At 37.1% G+C, this 21,128-nt stretch overlaps 2 protein-coding genes across 4 annotated transcripts; both read right to left on the bottom strand.

Moving 5' to 3' along the window:
* Positions 1-5,863: 5,863 nt before the first annotated feature.
* Positions 5,864-7,111, bottom strand: LOC103998325 (metalloendoproteinase 2-MMP-like). The gene has a single exon (XM_009419769.3). It carries the CDS (start codon positions 7,084-7,086, stop codon positions 6,019-6,021), a length of 1,068 nt encoding a protein of 355 aa, XP_009418044.2. The 5' UTR covers positions 7,087-7,111; the 3' UTR covers positions 5,864-6,018.
* A 974-nt stretch (positions 7,112-8,085) lies between these two features.
* On the bottom strand, positions 8,086-20,938 carry LOC103998296 (uncharacterized). Of its 3 annotated transcripts, XM_009419735.3 has the most exons (7): positions 20,598-20,938; positions 20,299-20,497; positions 19,226-19,335; positions 12,299-12,377; positions 12,137-12,204; positions 9,782-9,848; positions 8,086-8,410 (listed from the first exon to the last, which is right to left on the bottom strand). In XM_009419735.3, exons 1-7 carry the CDS (start codon positions 20,856-20,858, stop codon positions 8,298-8,300), a joined length of 897 nt encoding a protein of 298 aa, XP_009418010.2. In that variant the 5' UTR covers positions 20,859-20,938; the 3' UTR covers positions 8,086-8,297. The 3 variants fall into 3 exon arrangements, with proteins under 3 accessions (XP_009418010.2, XP_018686602.2, XP_018686603.2); XM_018831057.2 differs by lacking the exon at positions 19,226-19,335 and having other exon boundaries at positions 12,299-12,382; XM_018831058.2 differs by lacking the exon at positions 9,782-9,848.
* Positions 20,939-21,128: the final 190 nt, after the last annotated feature.

Here is a 21,128-nt window from a genome sequence, read left to right on the forward strand (position 1 = left end):
AAGCGACTCAATCGAATCTCTTTTTCCTTATAATGTAATTACTTAATGCTTTTCAAGATTAGTTTTAAATATATATACATATATATCATGAAAATTGTATGTTAATTCTTAGCACTAAGCATGAAAAATTAGATTCACTTAAAAAGAAAATGCATTACTATAATAAACAAAATGATTTTGAAAATACTTTATGTTTGATAAAATTAATTTTGATGATTTAATGATGTATAATGATGTAATAATGTAATGAAAATATTAAAATTTTTGATGCAATGCTTCATGATTTTATTCTATGCATGAGATTTTGAAGTTATACATGATGATATTTGTGATTTATTGATCTTGATGATCTTTGTGATAAATCTTACACTTTCATTTTAAACGATGATATATGTTTTGATTTGGTATAAAAAAGGACAAAGACATGCTTGCATGAAATCAAATCACTTAAATTGAAACAACAAAAAGGGAATGTATTTTGAAAATAAATATTTGCATCATATTTGATGATTTTTTATTTTAAAACTATGCATGATGAGTTGAAGTAATAATGTTTTAAATGCACGAATCAATAATCTTTTGGTCACATGAATCATGATTAGATCACTTGATACTCTAATTTTTTTATGATTCATGATAAATTGAAACATTATACATGAATCAAGTTCTTGTGTGAATCTATTTACGTTACTTTCATTGAATTTTTTTAAAAGTGATTTTGATGATTTAAATTTGAATGAAAATTTTTCAACCAAATCATAAACTTTCTTTTGATTTTTCTACTTGAGCTATCTTTTATCTTTTATGAGAATCAAAATATTTTTTTATCTTTGATAATTTCTTTTTACCATTTACTAAAGAAGAGACTTATGCAAACAAACTATGACCTTGATAATGGTTTGTAATAGTTTGAAATTATTCACGTTATATGTTGAAGATTTGAAATCATGTTTTGGTATCATGCATATCCAACTAATGTTGATTTAAAAATTTATTAATTTAGTATCATGCCCAACATAATAATGATGATGACTTGGCATTTCATATAAGAAAACTTTATGAGTTAAGATTTATTTTTTTATCCAAATCATGATGTTGATTTCTCGATATTTGATACATGAGATTTTTCTATGAATCAAGATCTTGTTTTTTAACTCCCATGTTTCTTTATGCTAATTACTAAAAAGAAAAATTATCCAAATGAATCATGATTTTTTAGAATCATAATTTTTTTCTAATTCATAATAAATTGAGATATATTATACATAAATCGAGATACTTTATGTGTTCTCTCATGACTCCTTTTTTTTATAGGAATGTTTTTATCTATATCATGATCGATCTTGAATTTTTGGAATCAAAACTTGATAGTTTCTTTATATGAATTAAGATCCCTCACTTTTTATTCTTGAATGATTTCTTGTATTTTATTAAAAAATATTTATAAAAATGAATCATGTTTTTTGATATTCATATGATCTTACCTTTCATGATATGATTTTTTACTATGTAAATATATCTCATCATCAAACTTTTCTTGTTATCCTTTATGTGATAATTTAAAAATTGACGTAAAGATAAATTAATTATATTATTTTATTGTTATTCCCCTCTTTTTGTCAATGACAAAAGGGGAGAAAGAATTGCTAGTGTGCACATCTCAAAAGAGAACCTAAATTTTCTAGCTAGCATAATTCAAGAAGAACCAAATCATGCTAGCGTGCACATGGCAAGGAGAGGTAAACTTGCAAGCTTGCTCATCTTAAAAGAGATGTAAGAAGTGCTATCTTGCAAATATCAAGAAAAGTAATGTTTGCTAAGTTATACATTTCAAGAAGATGCAAAAACATGCTATCTTGTACAAAATTTGAAAACTTGCATATTGCAAAAGGAAAAAAAACTTACTAACTTGCATACTTTAAGAAAATGCAAAACCAAACCATCGTGCACTTCTCAAAAGAGAAGAAAGAAACTCACTAGCTAAAGTAATGAAAATTTTATTAAATAGCTAAGCATTCATATCTCTAAAAGATAGTTGCGCTTCTCCTTTTTTGTTGATGACAATGGAGGAGAAGATATGATGATATGAAAATCATACATTGGTAGGATGTAATATACTTTGATATTTTGATACCATATAATATTTATATTAATAATGATTTAAAATATCATTATGATAATGACGCATGCAATGCAATGATATGTATATAATGTGTTGCATATATTCATGATGAAATATTGCTTGGACTTGAATTCAACTTGAATTCAAGGCTCTATCAATATGACATATTGATAGGGGGAGTTAAAGTTAACTCTATCATCAATCGGTTGTCATCACTAAAAAGAGGAAGATTATTGAATCTTGAATTTTGATGATGAAACCAATTGATAGTGTTTATGATCTGATATACGTTTTGAGTGATGCAGGAAGCTTCGATCAGGGAGAAACAATTAAAAGTAGGAAGAATCATGTTAGGTCGGAGTAAAAATTGTCAAAAGATTGGATGTCGAGCCGGAGGATCGGTCGACATATCAGCAGAAGGCTTCAGGCCATGGGCTCGGGCATCGAGCCAAGAAGAGCGAAATTACGCCAAAGAAATCGAAGTTGCGAAGGTCAACTGATTGATTATGTAATAGGGCGTAAGAGAGAATGATGCACCGAAAAAATTAAATAAGGCGTCGATGAACCAATGACATGCCGGACAACATTTTATTAGCTTTATAATAATTGTCTATATCGAAGTAGGTTTTAGGTGTAATTGGGTTGAAATTGGGCCAACACAATTAGGGGCCAATCGAGCCCAAGTTTGAGCTGTGTTGGGCCAAGTGAAATGCCCAAACAGTGACCCAAACTAGTGGAACTGTTAGTGGTAGAGTCTCAAAGACTGTGAAGCGGTGGTATCGCTAGTACCCCGAAAACTAGGGATAAGACACTTTTAGACTCCAAGTTTGAATCTACTTGAGGCATATAAATACCTCTCTCATCTTTGGTTAACATATATGAGAATTGAGAGTAAAAAAGTAGAAAAATGCTATTGTAATCTTGTGAGAACTCATCTCAAGCTCTAAGTATCAGTGTGGTTTAAGAGAGGAGTAAATGGGGGTGTAAAAGTTCTATCCTGAACTTATTAAAAGGAGAATTGAGTGTAAAAAGATAGTTGATCTTCACCCATTGAAAGAAGATCGGTAGTGAAAGTTGGTAGCCTTGAGTGAAGAGGAATCGAGAGTGGATGTAGGTCACGACGATCGAACCACTATAAATCGATGTGCATTTCTATTATTGTCATTTACTTACTTTGGAATTGCTTCACTTCCTCCTTAATTTGCTTTACTATGCTTATGAACAAGCATTCAATTTCAAGTTATCTTTCGAGATGGGATTTTATCATACTAAGAAATTTTAAACCGACGTTTTTATCCACTACACTGCACTAATTCACCCCCCCCTTTAGTGTCGACTCGATCTTAACAAATAGATGTACCACTCGCTAGCATACTTAATCATTAAGGAATGTGTCCTTTTACTATCATCTTCACTTTTAAGTTAAATCAGGTAAATATAAGTTTAATTTGCTATAGAATAATGATCGTATAAATTATCATATTCATAATACATTTTGATATGATTGTCATGAGTAAGGTATGAGCTAAGTGTGAATGTATATATTTTATAAGCATAAAAATATATGAATTATGATAAAAATATCTTGTATGTATGCATATATATAATGATATGTGATGTGAGAGTGTATGTGTTTTTTTATGACATGTAGTGTGTGAATGCATGATATGTAATTACTTACGATACATGTATATGCTATGACATATGGTGTGAAAGTATATGTATGTATTATAACATACGATGTAGAAGTGCACATATATATTATGATAAGTGGTGTAAGAGTGCACGTATATATTATAATGATATGAGGTGTGAGAGTGCACATATATATTATGATATGGGGAGTAAAATTTATAAATTTGTTATGTTTTTTATATATGCATATAAGTACTTTGAATTATTTCGATGTAGAATTTTACCTTTTTATTTTGCATATGTTACATCGTAGGACTATATTTGCAAAAAAAAGTCATAGAATAAGAGATTTACAATCAAATATCTTTTACCGATGATTTTCACATATTATAATATGATATGATATATGCTTACCTAAATAAAGCTATAAAGGTTTATACTTACTGAGTGATAACTTAGATCTTATTTTATAAGTAAATATATTGATATCTCACCCATATGATTGGACAAGAAAGTGAACACATATAAGCCCATACTAGTGTAGATATAAACAATATCCTATGGACATTTATATATGTATAATCTTTAGACATATTGTGTGGGTATGTTTTTCTTTTGGTTATAGGTTATTATTATATACAAGTATCAAAATCATTATGTACAGGAAAACTCTATCATTATATTTAGTAAATTAATAGATTTTATTTTTAAGATTATCTATTTTTTGTTACACTATTATTGATAGTAGTAAAAGAATTAAAAAATGACATGATACTAGGGTATCGATGGGATTAGGAGCAGGATGTTACATCTAGAGATCCATTAATTAATACTTCAATAGTACTGATTGAGAGATAAGCTTTAGTGTTCTTTTGTCTTCTTCTTTGTTAAAAACTAACTTTTCTTTTTGTTCTTCAAAGATTGATATAATATCTTTATCATATATTACATCTTTAAAACTATCCAAGGATTCTTTTAAACCTTTTGCATTGAGAAAGTTATCATCATAAATTTTAATCTCTATTAATTTTTTCATTAATTCTAAATAATAACAAGATCCAAAATAAATTATAAAAATCATCATCTAGACATTCAATGTTCTCTTTTGCAAGTGATCAAGCTTTCAATCCGTTGATCTTTCTCTATCAATTAATTGATGTTGTGGTGGTCTTTTTCTATCAACTAATTGATGTCATGGTAATTTTTTCTGATCATCTTTGTCCGAGTACAATCTATCGTGTCGATTGTTTTCTTAATCTTGATATCTTCTCTTATTTAGTGATTGTCATGATTTTGTATATTTTTTCTCTCTATAGTTTATCTCTCTATAATTTTCTATTTCCATAATCTCTCTCTCCTCAAGTTTTTTTTCTCATTGGATTTTCTCTCTCTAGTAGTTTCTCTTTCATCATCTTATTTCTTTCTCTAAAAAGATTCTCAACGTGATTTGCTCTTTATTAATCTATCTTTTTTTACTTTGAGATTAGCGATAGGAGTTGCTCTCTCTCTCTCTCTTAATTTATCTTGAACTAATTCAATCTTGAAAAATCTAAAGAAAATATGATAATTAACAAAAAAATCATATATATATATATATATATATATATATAGGAATGTCAATAAAGGAGAATAGAGAAGATATTTCAAAACTAAAACACATATTAAATTTGATAATTTATAATATCTGTTTCTCTATTTCTTTTTTTCCCGCTATCCCATCACTCCTATCTAAAGCATTAGATAGGAGTTCTTATCAATTATTAAATTAAAATTATATTTGATAATAAAATTTAATTGAATAGTTGAACAGAAAATGTATTCCTCTTCTAATATTCAAATAAAAACATTTACGCATGAGTTGGAGAATGGGATGACACAAAGAAATACCACATAAAAATTAAAATCCCTTTTATAAATCTCATAGAATAATGATAATTACCGATCACTTGGAGATATTGTAAATCTAGATGATGATCATTCAAAAATTAATATATAAACTCATAGTTCCGATTTGATTTGATTTGATTTGATTTGATTTGATTTGATTTGATGGTAACATGAAATAATCCAACTGGCTAGTGGCTAAACTACAATAAAATCCCCAAATTTTGTTTGAGAATACCAATTAAAAGAAGATCAACTTTCTTGTAGACTATGTATAATATATAAATTACAAAATAAATATTTGAAAATGGAAAGAAATGGTGTAATAAGATGTGAATGAATCCCTACGTAGAACAAAACCTAAAAGACTTCTACCACTACCGTAAAAGCAACGACAACCCAACCGCTATAACGGTCGAAGCCAACCTGTCCCGCCACCTCCGCGCAGGCGCTCCACCGTTCGTCTCCGGGCTGCTGGTCGACGGCGCAGACGGCATCGCGCCTCGGTAGTTCGGGTTGCTTCCGTACAAACTCTGTATCCCCTCGACGTCGTCGGTCGTCAGCTCCACCTTCCTAGTCCGTGTCTTGATCGCCGGGTACATTATGGCGTCGGCGGCCGCCGAGTGGCCGAGTCCCAGCAGGTGCCCGATCTCGTGGACCGCCACCGACTCCAAGTCCACCGCCACGTCCGAGCTGTCCTTCGTCATGTCCCCCTCGGCCACCCACGCCTCCGCGGCGTCCAGGTGGAGCCGCCCGTCCGTCGGCGAGAAGGCGTGCCCCAGCGTGCCCAGCACCCCGTCGAACGGCTCCCCGTCCCCATGCGCTCCCCGGTAGAAACCGATCGTTATGTCGGCGTCCGCCGCCGAGTCCGTCTCCTCGAACGTCAGCGTGGTCGCGGAGGACCACCGCCCAAAGGCGCGGGCGAAGACGGCCTTGAGGACGGCGCGGTCGATGGGGACGTCGGAGGTGGCGGTGATGGCGTACTTGAGGTTGCGGCGCCAGAAGGGCCAAGTAGGAGCGTCCGGGAAGTAGGCGTACAGGTTTCGTCCAGGGAGGGCCGAGGAGCCGTTGACGAAGTCGGCGACGCCGCAGCGAGGGGCCATGAGTTGGTCGACGGTAGGCTCGTCGATCTCACCGGTGGCGTTGAGGCCGAAGAAGCGTTGGTAGGACTGGATGGCTATCTCAAGTGCATCGTCGAAGGAATCGGTGGAGTTCATCGACGAAGTAGGGAGGTAGCCGAAGTGCTTGAGATAATGCTTGAGGCCGGCGAGGTCGGGCTTGTCGTCGCCGCGGTGGCAGCCGGAGAGGTTCCGGAAGGGGAGCCAGGGGTTAATGGTGGGCGGAGGCGGAGGGAAGAAGAAGGTGGAGGCCGAGAGCGATGAAGCCGGCAAGAGGAGGAATCCGGCGATGGCCGCAAGGAGGAGTAAAGAGTTGGAGGAGGTCATGGTTTTGGGCTTTGGTATGGAAGGAGGGGAGAGTAGTTTGGAAGATTACTTCTAATCACTCACGAAGCTAATATTAATTTCAATGACCTAAGAAAGGAAGATTTGGCTTATGGCCTATAGTGTTTGCTGTTGTGGATGTATGATGTGGGAAACATAAACAAGTCAATCAATCAATTATTTATTTACTTATTTATTTATTTATTATAATATATATATATATATATATATATATATATATATATATATTCTTGCTGCAATTAAAATATTAAGAATAAATAAATGAATAAACCAGATGTCCCTTTCTAGAATCATAAAGTCATTGTCAGTGGGATTAGGTGTCCTACCTCTAATATGTTGAATTAGAGTTCAAGTTGGCTAAAAGTGGATGAGCTACAAGTAGAATGTTTTGCAAGTTAAATAAATGAGAGGGGATGTGGCCACTGCCACCTCTTTCAAAAGATGCCACGTAGGACAAAGAATTTAGGAAAATGACAATGAATTATTTTATTTTTGTTTTTTTTTGGTGATTTAAAGCACCGGTCAGACCAATGTATAATCGCTGATACTTGTCGATCTAATCAAACACTACTAATTAAATTTCTTACTTGATGGGAGGACAACATGTGACAATCAGATACCTTAGTACACGTGGTCATTGACAATTGGTCAACCTCGTTTTTATGATTAGACCATCTAACCATCAAGGAACCGACCGTATATTGACCGGCCATTGGAGCCTTCTCATTCTTCTCCATGGATTGAAGGCATCATCTTCTTCAGATAGCTAACTGTGACTATTCCTTCAGAACAAGAAAACAAAGACAAATTGGCTGTCTGCATTTGGATACCATAATCAAAAGCAATCATTACCCATGAATCTCTGTTTTGCCAGCTATTGAAATGGTGGAGAGCTTCTACTTTGTGATGCTTCATCCTATCCTTGACACACTGTTCCATGTTGATGAGGCAAGATTTGCTGTTGCATCAAATCAGTAAAAATTGTAGGTGAAGCCGAACTAAATGGCAACAGCATTTTAAATGGCCATTTTCTGCCCAGCACATAACAGGTAACTAATATGCAGCATTACAACAATAATAACCTAACAAGGCAAAGAGTTACAAAGCAGATGAGAAGCACTGTTCTCCCAAGAAGAGATCTATTGTGACTAAACAACTGTCTGTATATATTACAAGAAAAAAAATTGCACCCGTCATAGTGGCAATTTCGTTGGAATACCAGGATGACGAGGAAACCTTTTCGGCGTTGCACGGTCTTTCAAACAGATAACAGTAGTTCTTTGTCCTTTTGGGCTATGTGATTCCACTGGAAATGACAACAACACTAGTTAGAAATTGCTGATAACTCACAGGCCATTATTACTTGTAATTGTAGTTGCATTTTCCTAGCAACAACACAAAGGAAGTTACAAACAAATTATGATATCAGCAAGAAACAGACTATCCCCCCAGCCTATCTCACATGAACAATGGGAAAGCGGCTCCCAAAACTTGAAATATGTACCATGATTCGACGGTTGAAAGAGAGATTGAATTTCTAGTCCAAAAATTTAGAAAGAAATAAGAGAACATGAGGCAGCTCCGCAATCATGCCCCTAAAGCAGATTTTTGCAGCATATGAATTGATAGTGCCAAAAGAACTTCCACACAAAGATTCAGATGATAAATTAAATCTCTTTTCCAGTATTCTAGGGCTTGAAGATGCAAAATGAGATGTTTTATCAAATGACTGATCAAGATGTAATTCTTAAGATGTCTTTCTCAGTCCATACCCTTGCCACTTCTTCTTGGAGGATGATTTTCTGTTTGGTACTAAGTCCATGTCAATTTTTCAAGTCAAGATCATAATGGATATACCAAGCCAATATGAAAAAATAAAAGTGGTCATCAGAAATTCAATTGAAAAGTTGTAAGAGATGAGGATAATGAAAAAGATAAGAATGAAAGGCATATCAATCACAAAGTAGAAATAATGAACCACATCACAAATGTTTATTTAAGCTATTCCAGCAGCTTCTTCACTTCCCGCAGCAAAGGTCCACCTGATAGACCAGTCTATTTAAGCCCTCCTTCTCAAGGTGCATTTGTGTTTTCTATAAGTATGCAAGTATCAAATGCAGCTTCTACAAGTGGGGGCAAAATGATGCTACCATGTCATATAAATGGGATTTTTGGAAAATGACATGTCAAACTTATTGTATCTCTTTGGTTAAAGTGAACTATGGCTTAAGTTGCCTAACTCATGTTTTAAACTGTTTTAAACATCTCTAAGACTCTTTAAATGAAAGGCATATTAATCACAAAGTAGAAATAATGAACCACATCACAAATGTTTGTTTAAGCTATTCCAGCAGCTTCTTCACTTCCCGCAGCAAAGGTCCATCTGATAGACCAGTCTATTTAAGCCTTCCTTCTCGAGGTGCATTTGTGTTTTCTATAAGTACGCAAGTTCAAGATCGAATACAGCCTCTCAAAGGGGGGGCAAAATGATGCTACCATGTCATATAAATGGGATTTTTGGAAGATGACATGTCAAACTTATTGTATATCTTTGGTGAAAGTAAACTATGGCTTAAATTTCCTAATTCATGTTTTAAACTGTTTTAAACATCTATAACTCTCTTTCAATATATTCACCAATATATGTTTGTCAAAGTGAAAAACAGTGTACATAAACCTGTGCACAACTCTATGATGGAAGCACCCATCGACTGAATTGCTTTCCCTGCGCTTTTGACTTCTTCCTGCACAAAACATCAAGCAAGACATGACCTATTAAGAAACAAAGAAGACAAAAATACTGGTTGATAGGAATGCTTAAGTCGAGCCTTTAATGACTAGAACCAATGTCGATAACTCTTATTGGACCAAATTTGAGAGATTCTTTCTGCAGTCACATCACCTTCTAGTTTAAAACTTGAGAAATTAAGTTTCAAAAATTTTTGTCAACTTTATAAAAAAAACTCTACTTACTGTTTGTTATAAAGAGGACTGCACAACCTATTAGCTTGCTTTTACCATGAAACCCCATCCAAGGAAAAGATGGAATTTGCTAGGCTTGCCATAGAACTCCAATGGGGCTTGCTGATTCACTTGATAGATTATTTGACCTATATCCACCCCGAAGTTGACAGCTTTCCTTTCGAGGCTTTCAAAAGTCATCAATTGCTAAAAACACTCCTAATGAGGGAAGAGGATCTATGTAGTCAAATCATCATTGTCTTTTGTCAAGGAAAATTTTCTGTTACTCCAAAGGAATAGTCATTTTGGTCGATAATAAAAAAGACATAAGATAGACAGAAAAGATAGTAAAAATAGAAAAAACCCACATTCCAAATATCTTAACCTAGCGCAAACTAATGCATGACTCAAGAAGCCACTAGTTCATACTGACAACAGACGGGAACAAGTTGTGTTCTCTGATTCTTAGTTATTGATAACAGTTATTAATGCGTGCTAGAACATGATGACATCTTAAGCTTAGCTTTTCTTTCCTTTTGTTTTACTCTCCAAACCCACTGCATAACTAGACAAGGAATAAACCCAAAGTAATCAAAACAGAAAACGGAAAAGAATTGCATTTGGCAAGCCTTCTGTTGCAGGTATAGATTGCCTATCGTGCACTTCAAAATGCATTTAGCTAAGATCACCGTGCTAGTAAGCACATTTTGTGATTTGTGCTGGAAGGGTATTGTCACATGCCATGTCAATTCATGCTGAAGGTGCCAACATACAATAAGGCCAATTTTTTGTCTATGCTGATTAATACAATAAGAAATCACACTATTAAATAGATGTTGGCACAGGCTCATGCATGATAATCTTTGCACCGGAACTCAATGCTGAGTAGGCATGACCTTGGTTCTGGAACCGGTAGTTTTGACTCTAGGTTTTTGGGGACCAAAATTGAACAAATCCGAGAGGTTCTGGGTCCGGTTCCGAAATCGGTGATTCCAATTCCAGGTTTGGTTTTGGTTTCGACAATTTTAATTTTAAAATTATCGATTATATTGGTTTCGATTCTAGTTCCTTTTTTAAATATTTTTTAAAAATTTTAATTTTCAATTAAAAATTATTTAAAGCAACAAAAAATTCGTAATTTTATTTCAAAATTCCACTTGGAAAAGTGGATGTATTTTCATACACGTAATAACAGAAAAATAAATATGCAAAATTTTGACAAATTTGTTTTTTATTATTTTTAATTATTTTTTGAATTATGAAATAGTCAAGATGCCCCTGAAAATAGCCATAGTTGACTGAGGCAAATTGGTCATTTGCCACCCTACAAAAGGATCGATCAATGGTCAATCTTGATTGTTTGCTATTTAATTTCTTTTAATTTGGCTCGTTCGAACAAGAACATTGTTTTCGATCCTATGCAGTTGGAACAAGAACCGAACCGCCTACGCCCGGTTCCAAGCCGATGAACTGCCAAAATGATTCAGTTCCAGTTTGAACCAAACCATGGTCATGCCTAACGCTGAGAATGGATGTCACTCTTATACATCACTTATTTGCGATGTGTGCCACCATTTATAATTTGATTAAATGACCTTCAAGAGTGAGTAAATTTGATAATTGCAAATCATATCCCATAAAACATGGATTCGTCAAAATTGTTTGTCATATCTGCATAAGATACACATAAGATATAGTGATTGTGGGATGCTTCTAGGATATGTGATGTAAAATAATTATTAAAGATATCAGATTCTTTTGGACACTTAATTACACAAGTAATATCTTATCATGGACGATGGAGATATCATTTGAGCAGTACTTATATCGACCAGTTGCAAATATAAAAAGTGTCACATGGGATACTTTCAACAATATGTAAATGATGAATGATGAATAGAAATGACAAGATATCATGTGCAGTTCTTGGCCAAACTTGAAGTCCACAATAATTTCAAAGTTCCTTTCTAGCTTATCAAAAAAATTATATGAAGCCAAGAAAAGTAGTAACAAACTTAATTAAACTAAGGACCATAACATGAAATAATTAGACAAGGAAAATAAAATTTACCTGAGGATCAGAGCCTTTTGCAGCAATGAACAAGCCACCAACACGAACCAATGGAAGACAGTACTCAGCTGTATTAAAGAAAAGTCTAAGCTAAAATAGAATGCCTAATGATCACATAATATAAAAAACATCAACAGATACATTTTACAAGTCAAAGCCTACCCAGAGTACGCATTTCCGCAACAGCTCTTGCCACTGCTACATCAAATAATTCCCTGTAATCAATGCTCTGGCCAACATTCTGCCCTACAACAAAAATGTTTATTCCAGCATATTTAGAATAGGTGATCAGAATATCATCTCAACGCAAATCTTAATAGGTAATTTGTTGTCCGAATTCCGAACAATGTCTACAACAATAGACAAGATCAATATCAAATAAACATGTTAACCACTAACAAGCTCATCTCGGTAATGTATATTGTAAATATTTGGGATACTGGGTAAAAAATTATAGGTAAGATAATGATAAGAACCATTCCTCTTTTTGTAGTCCACAAAGTAGTTGGTGCAAAATTGACTGTCATAATAAAGCCATTACATTTATGTCTTTGCACACTTCTAGTTGTTTCAATTTCAACATTTTGAAGGAGGCCTTTTTTTTTTTGCATGCATATCCTCTCAAAATACATGTATTTATGTTTACATCACCCTAATTACAAATAGTTCATCAATGCCCTTCAAAGCATGTAATACTTGCTGCTATGTAATAAAAGACACTTGTAACATCAATGGATTTGCACATATATGTTGAATCTCGGATTTTGATGATGAAACTAATTGATTGTGTTTAGATGTTTAACTGCATTTTGAGTGATGCAGGTCTACTCGATCAGGATTAGACAATTGACGTAGGAAGAATTGACATTGCGTCGGAGGAGATCACATCAGGATATTAGACGGCAGAAGGCTTCGGACATCGGGCATCGGGCCAAGGAGAGCGGAATTACGCCAAGGATATCGGGGTTGCGGAGGTCAACCGTCGATTGGGCAATAAGCCGCAAGAGAGGACGATGTGCTGAAGAATCGGACAAAGCGCCAACCAATGACGTGCCAGGCAACAGAATGTCGATTCGCGTTATAATAATTGTCTAGATCGGAGTAGAGTTTTGGCTTGTGTGTGCAGAATTAACTACGATAATAATGAAGACATAAAGTGAAACAAAGTGCCGGAGTCAAGCGCGAAGGATTCGTTGGGAGTTCGAGAGTTTGACAGAAGTCCGAAGGTTCATCGGGAATGCTACTGGAACTAGCCGAGAATGAGTAGGGAGCTTGCCGAAGGGTTTTTCGGAAGCTCGCCGGAAGGTTCGTGGGAAGTTCGCGGAGCTCACCAAGAAAGATCGGAGCTTGCCGAAGAAGCTCGTTGGAACTCGCCAAGATCAAATCGTGAAGTCTAGGAGCTTGCCAGGAGTCCGCAGAAGGGTTTCCGAGAGTTCGCCGGAACACCGCCGGAAGTTCGTCGGAAGCTCGCCAGAAGCAGTGATTTAAAAAGCGCTAGGCGCCAAGGTCCAAAAACGCCCGAGGCGCTAGGCGCTCGCCCAGGCGCTCGCCCGAGCAAAGCGAGGCGCTAAAATATAAAAATATATAATATAATTAATAAATATAATTATTTAAAATTTTAAATAAAAATATGCTATTAAATTAAGAAAATCTAAGATACAAAATCACAATGTCACATTAACAAAAAGTTTCAAAATTCAAAACATTAAAATTTTACATCAAAGTCATTCATCATAATCAATATTATCGTCATTTTCACACAAATCATCTTCATTGAATTCGTCTTCTTCCTCTTGTTCTTCGATTCCTTCCTCTTCGTCAAGATATGTTTCATTCTCTGTGTCTTCAACAATAGTAGGAGCCGAGCTTAATGCTTTTGCACTCATTTTTCTCTTTGACATCTATCTTGTATATGTTTGTAATTCTTCAACACCTGAAGCTCTTGCCACATCTCCCCACGTCAATCTATCATCTTCAAAGACAAGCTCGTCTTCAGCATCTTGCAAGTTAGCACTCATTTCTCCTACTAACCACTCATTTGAATCATCAATATCTTGTAATGAGATTGAATCAAATCTATTTTTCAAATCATGACGAGTCTTTAAAGCTTGATTATACTTTATGTAAACAAGATCGTGCAATCGTTGATGTTCTAACCGATTTCTTCTCTTCGAGTGAATCTGTCATGTCATATAATTTAAAAATATATTAATACATATATCTAAATAAATAAATAAATAAAAATAAAAATATTTAGTAATACTTACATGCTCAAAGACACTCCAGTTTCGCTCACAACCCGAAGCACTACATGTCAAACTAAGTACTTTGATAGCAAATTTCTGTAAGTTCGGGGTGGAATTTCCAAATAGACTCTACCATTCAGCTGCAAAATTTATGTTATTATTAGCAATAACATAGTAATATAATATATATGAAATTAATTATATCAAATTATTAATACCTGGAGAGGTAGTTGTCCTGGATCGAACGGCAATTAGAATTCCAAAAAGACCTTCAGCATTTTTATATAAAGATAATTCATGAATAATCTTATCTTGAACCTCAATGCTGGGAACTAATCTTGCAACACACTGATATAACCCACCCAAAACTTCTGCATCAAATCCAACAGATTTAATCTTATAAAAGAATTCAGGGTTCAAATAATATCCTGCTGCATGTAAGGGACGATGAAGTTGACAATTCCATCTTTCATCAATGATTGTAAAAATTTTCTCATATTTTTCTTCATTTTCATTAAAAGATCTTTTAATCGTCTCCTTTGCTCTATCCATAGCCTCATAAATATATCTCATTGCAGGCTTATTTTCATTATCCACCAACCGAAGGACTCGAACAAGAGGGCACATTACCTTTAATATATAAACTACATGATTCCAAAAGGATGGCATTAAGATGATATCAGCAGCCCTCTTGCCTTTTGCTTCTTTTGCCCATTTACTTGTCACCCATTTCTCAGAGGTAAACATATTTCTCAGAGTATATTTTTGACGATGCACGCTCTGTAATGTCAAGAATAAAGTAGCAAATCGGGTAACACCATGTCTCACTAATTCTTTATTCCCTGTAAATTCTCTCATCATATTCAAAGCCCCAATGTGATTATAAAGAAATCCAACAACAAAAATTGCCCTTTCTAAGGTTTTCTTGATTTCTAAGATCTTTCCAATATCTTCCAACATTAAATCAATACAATGTGCTGCACATGGAGTCCAATACAAGTGTTGTCTTTTTTATTCAAGCAATTTACCTGAGACAAAGGATAACAAAAATGATAAGACTTAAGAGTTTAACACACTTAATTGAAGATAAAATAATTAACAAAATCAAAAGATGAATATTACCAGCTAAAACATAGTTGCTTCCATTGTCGGTTATGATTTGAACGATATTTTGTTCTCCAATTTCTTCTACGAAGTTGTCAAGTAAATCATATATCTTGTCTCCAGATTTTACAAAAGATGAAGCATCTATTGACTTCACAAACATAGTCCCTAAAGAACAATTAACCATAAAATTAATTATACTCCTGCGCCTCCTGTCAGTCCAAACATCTGACATAATAGAGCAACCATGTGTTGCCCATGATTCTTTATGACCCTTTAGTAAGTCATTTGTATAATTCAACTCTTTTTGCAGCAATGGAACTCGCATCTCATAATAACTTGGAGGTTTTAATCCTGCACCATATCTTCCAATAGCTTCAATCATATCCTTAAAACCAAGGTTTGTCGTACCGGACTGTACCGCTCGGTACGGGCGGTACGTACCGGTCCGACAGGCCAGCGGTACGCGACCGCCCCGTACCGTACCGAGTACTGTAGCAGTGTACAGTAGCAGTGTAGCAGTGTACAGTGCTCGATACACGTGAGTGTACCACTCGGTACACCTGGGTGTACCGAGCGGTATACCGTACCGTACCGGTACCGAGCCCGGGTCGAAACGCCGGTACGGTACGGTACGGCGAACCTTACTTAAAACTGTCTAAACGAGTTGTACTAAGGGGAAGACCAGCCTGATAGAAGAAGCGAGCAATGTGCTGAATTGTTCTTCCTCTTATTTCTTTATCGCAAGCATCACTTATATTTGTTTGTCTCAATTTTGAGCCTCCTGCTTGCCCTTGTTGTTTCTGGGATCCTTGAAGTATATATAGATCCATTGGTCCTTTTCTACCTTTCTTAGTACTCATAACTTCTTTTCCCTTTTTGTCGTATACTCTTTTTTCACTTGGGTTAATACTCGCAGAATAATCTTCTTCTTCTTCCCTGAGATGTTCAACATTGTCTTCTAGTAAATTCCCATAAGATTCATTCTTTTGTGTCTTCTTTTCATTCATATAATTCAGCAACTCTTCTTTTACCTCAGGTGGACATTTTTTGCAAGCTGCTGCATTCTTGAAATTTCCTACTATATGTTGTTTTGCACGAAAAATACCACCTCTGGTAGTCTTATCGCAGAATATGCAAGTCACTGCATTAGGATCTTTCGGATCCTTCAAATAATTATACTTCCATGCAGGATCTTTTTTTGATAACATTGGAGACTCTATTGAGTTGCTCTCTACACTTGCCATTTTTGTTGGAACCTAACAATAATTTTAAATAAATAAAAATTAACAACATTAAAATCAAAATAATATATTATTAATCTATTAACAGAAAATTAATCATTTCAAAATTCAAATAAACTTAATATTAAGAGTATACTGAGCTGGAGAAACGAGGAAGCAGCGGCGAGCGGCGGCAGCGGCAGCGGCGGCGGCGAGCGGAGGCAGCGGCAGCAGCAGCAACGGCGGCGAGCGGCGGCAGCGGGAAAGGGAAAGGGAGCGGAAGGCGCGAGCAGCGGGAGGCCTCGAGGGAGGCGCGAGCAACGAGAAGGCTCGCAGGAGGCGAGAGGGCTCGCGAGAGGCGCGAGCAGCGAGAGGCGCGAGCAGCGAGAGGGCTCGCGGGAGGCGCGAGTAGCGGGAAGGCTCGCGGGAGGCGCGAGTAGCGGGAAGGCTCGCGGGAGGCGCGAGCAGCGACAGCGGCAGCGGCGAGCAGCGGCAGCGAGCGACGAGATCACGATCGGGATCGGGATCAGGATCGAGAGCGGCAGCGGCAGCAGGTTAGTGTTGGGTTAGGGTTAGGGTTAGGGTTGGGGTTATATCGGTTTAGTTGGTTCGAATGAACCAACTGACAACCGAACTAGGACCGAACCAGACCTAAAATTCTGGTTCGGTCGCCTTGGTTTACCCAGGCGCTCACCCGAAGCGCCCAGCGCCTGGGCTCGGGCGAGCGCACAGGCGGCGCCTGTTTGAAGCGCGCCGCCTGGGACATTAGCGAGGCGCTCGGGCCTCGCCTCGCCTCGCCCGAGCGCCTTTTGCAATCACTGGCCGGAAGAAGTCTTGACTTGCGGATTTTGTAATAGCTTAGGAAATGTCTTTAAATTCATAGTTAGCACATTAATTAGGGTTAGGATTAGGTGTTAATCCTATAACCCAAGTAGGGGCCAATTGGGCCCGAGTTCGGACTGGTTTGGGCCAAGTTTGGAGCTCAACCAGTGAGCTGAAATAGTGTAGGCAGTGGCACCGCCCAGAACCCGAGAACTGAGCGGTGGCACCGCCCAGCACCCGTGAGGTCTGGCGGTGGCACCGTCGAACTGGGCGGTGGCACCGCCAGTACACTATCAGTGTTAGACACTGATAGGCAGTGGCACCGCCACCGACAGGCGGTGGCACAGCTAGCCTCGGAAACCCAAGAGAATTCAAAATTTGGAGCCCAAATTTGAATCCTCTTGGGGCCTATAAATACCCCTCAATTCTCAGCTGAGATAACAACCTTTGAGAAACAAGAGATTGAGATAGAATTAGCAAAGCCTTTAGCAAGTTTTTGTTTTCAATAGCTTGAGTGTTCATCTCCCTCTTTCTCTTTGAAAATTTGTAAGAGTGTGAACCACTTGTAAAAGGTTGTAAGAGGGATATTTGTCCTTCCCCTTCAAAGTGATTTGCTAGTGGAAGTTGGGAGCCTCTTCGAAGAAGGCTTCGCAAGTGGATGTAGATCATTTTGACCGAACCACTTTAAATTGGTGTGTTATCTGGTTTGCATTTACTTATTGCTATTTACCTTACTGCAAACCTTCATACGTGCTTTACTTCCTCATTACTTTTGCTGCACATCTTTACGAACACGCTTTCAAGATAAGCATTTCCGAGTTCAGTTTTTTATCGTACGAAAGATTTTTCCAAAACCGAAGTTTTAATCCGCTGCACTAATTCACCCCCCCACCCCCTCTTAGTGCCGCTCCGATCCTAACAATATATGCAATGAAGACATGCAATAGATGCTCATGATCAACTACAAACTTTTAGAGTGACATCCATGTGAAAATTTGTTCAAGGACTAAACAAGGGTATCTTGGTCATTCTGCATCTCGGGTCAACCAGCTCATGTTTTAGATATCCATAATTAACTTGATGATCATTCATAGATGTAGGCAGGAGCACAAGAATCATATGTTGAAGGGCATTGAAGCAAACACATGCAAAAAACCTACATTTTTTAGCACATGTAGGCAAAAGAACCCTTTAAAAAACTAAATCATAGATATTTGTGTGAACTTTATTATAATATAATATTCATCCACAAAAGACATCCAAGAGATGCCATAAATGTTATCTTAATCTATCCTCCATATAATCCAAAAGTTTTTGGATTATCTGCTCGCTACCGACCATAAATACATAGCCAATTATTCATTGTTGCACACCAAACAGAAATTAAGAGGCAATTACAAAATCTCCATAATGACGCTGGTGCTAGGTTATTTAAATCTAGTGTTTGAAGTTTAAATTATTGCAATATACATGTTGCAGATGCTGCTAGCTGATGATGTATTAGGAGAAGCCACCAATTAGTCTCACACTATTGATTATAATGCATGTTAAATGTCTGATTTGCATATCACCTAATTGCATGTTGACGTACTTTAAGATAAGATCAAGATGAACTACTTCAACTCGAAAATTTCACATGTGAGAAAAATATCATTCTACAAATTACTTTATGGGCAAAAGAAAAGATAAGATACCTCTGCTCTTTCACATAAGATCTGGACATTCGACAAGCCAGTAAGAGCAACAATATGCTCCAGGAATAAGCATCTTTTCTTCATTGATTCTAAGAGAGTAACCTTCCAATCTAAAATTTACAAGAGAGAAGATATTTAATCTTAGGATAAGATTTGGGCAGATGAGCACTAAAAGCAAGAGCGAATTTCTTGTTTGATTATAATTAATGCTTCAAGAAAGGAAAATTTCACCAATAGCAATCATATTAAGTTACTCTTGTCTTCCTTTTTTTCCTACAAGTTCCTTCTTTGCCCATCTAAGTGCTGGTGCTAATTACATGGTGGATGACCACAAGTTCCTTCTTTGCCCATCTAACTCAGATATGTCAAGACTACAAGCTCCTCATGGTGGATCACCACAAATAGGGATCAGGGGATAAGTTAACGAAAAGTACACTAAAGAAGCGAAGATGAAAATGAGGGCATTTTAGATACATTGGGATCATTTGGATGGTTGAAGACATTTTAACGACTCAAATCTAGCAACGAATTAAAACTGCACTCGGTGACACCAAAGAAGGGCAGACATGAGAGGAAGTGTAGCAGACTTTGGATACACTCCATCAAAAGCACTACAAGAGACACAAATATTAGGTAATAGGACATTGATGAATATCAATATATGGGAATAAATAATTTATCCTATGGCTCGTCAAAGTATAACTCCTGATTAATCTATGATAAAATGGTTTCAAATTAGATCCTTAACTTTTTTTTTTTTTGTGGAAACATAAGAAGGTCAAATTAGTTGGCTGAAAGCCATCTCCTTTAACAGCTTCTCCTTGTGATTCTGCCCACTGCTGAGGATATCTACTCAAATGTACCCATTGATTAACACTGGACTTCAACTAACTATGCGTGGAAGCTTTTGATCGTTGCATTAGTTCCCAGGGTTTTATCCACTAAAAATTTAAAACACTTGGAAGCAAATGTCATAATATTTCATGAACAACCATCGCACGAATCAAGTAGGAACAAATATAGAATGATTGTCAAGAAATGACAGAGAAAAGGAAGGGTAGCAGAATAATTACTAGGGCAGGCAATGGCGAGTATCAATCCAGGTAGACCGGCACCGGAGCCAACATCAACAACGTTGAGCCCGTCGCAGGGAGATGAACTACAGCAATGCGCCAGATAAGAACGCCGCAACGGCGGGAGGATGGCGAGCGAGTCTTCGACGTGCCTCGACATCACCTCGCGCTCCTCGGTAACCGCCGTTAGATTCATCCTCTGCCACATAAAATTGCAATCGAGGACTAAGGAAATCGCTTCCAAGACTCGAGTTTTATTGCCTAACTTGTTCCGGACGGAGGGTAAGTGACGGGTATACCTGGTTCCATTGGAGCAGGGTGCGGACGTAGAGAGAGATTTGGTCCTTCTGGTTGGAAGAGAGTGAGTGGAGAGTAGGGAACGAGAAGCTGGTGGACGAAGGGGATGAAATTTGGGCGCCGTCTTCGGGCGGGCATGGGGTGGCTTTTGTTGTCTGCTTGGCGACGGCGGTTAGGAAGCGGCCGTGGCGGAGGCGAAAGGGGTGGCGATGGGAGGAGGCGGAGAAGGCCGGAACAGCGAGGCGGCCGTGGGCGATGGACATCGCTTCACTCGCTGGTGGTGGCTGCCGCCTCCACCCGTCGCTGGATATAAATCGCTTCGCTCGCCGACTCCTCTCCCATCACTGCGTGAAGAAAATCTTGCCGTCCATATGTGCGAGTGCTAATCTTAAAGATATCGATCTAGTGTATACACGAATCTAAATGAATGCAGATCACGCATTGAAATCGGTATACTGTGGTGTGCAGCACATATATTTGAGCCAAAAAAAGAAAAATCGATCACGATCGGCTGTTTACTCGATTGATCAAAA

Source organism: Musa acuminata, chromosome BXJ2-9, assembly GCF_036884655.1.
Source record: "Musa acuminata AAA Group cultivar baxijiao chromosome BXJ2-9, Cavendish_Baxijiao_AAA, whole genome shotgun sequence".
In the NCBI taxonomy this organism is placed as follows: Eukaryota; Viridiplantae; Streptophyta; class Magnoliopsida; order Zingiberales; family Musaceae; genus Musa; species Musa acuminata.

What these genes read in the sequence shown, in the direction of transcription:
- LOC103998325 (XM_009419769.3), bottom strand. Translation starts at nt 7,086, where the DNA reads ATGACCTCCTCCAACTCTTTACTCCTCCTTGCGGCCATCGCCGGATTC.
- LOC103998296 (XM_009419735.3), bottom strand. Translation starts at nt 20,858, where the DNA reads ATGTCCATCGCCCACGGCCGCCTCGCTGTTCCGGCCTTCTCCGCCTCC. An exon ending in ACTCGCCATTGCCTGCCCTA is followed by an intron (nt 19,336 to 20,298) that starts GTAATTATTCTG and finishes TGTAAATTTTAG; the next exon opens with ATTGGAAGGTTACTCTCTTA. An exon ending in TCTTATGTGAAAGAGCAGAG is followed by an intron (nt 12,378 to 19,225) that starts GTATCTTATCTT and finishes GTTGTAGGGCAG; the next exon opens with AATGTTGGCCAGAGCATTGA.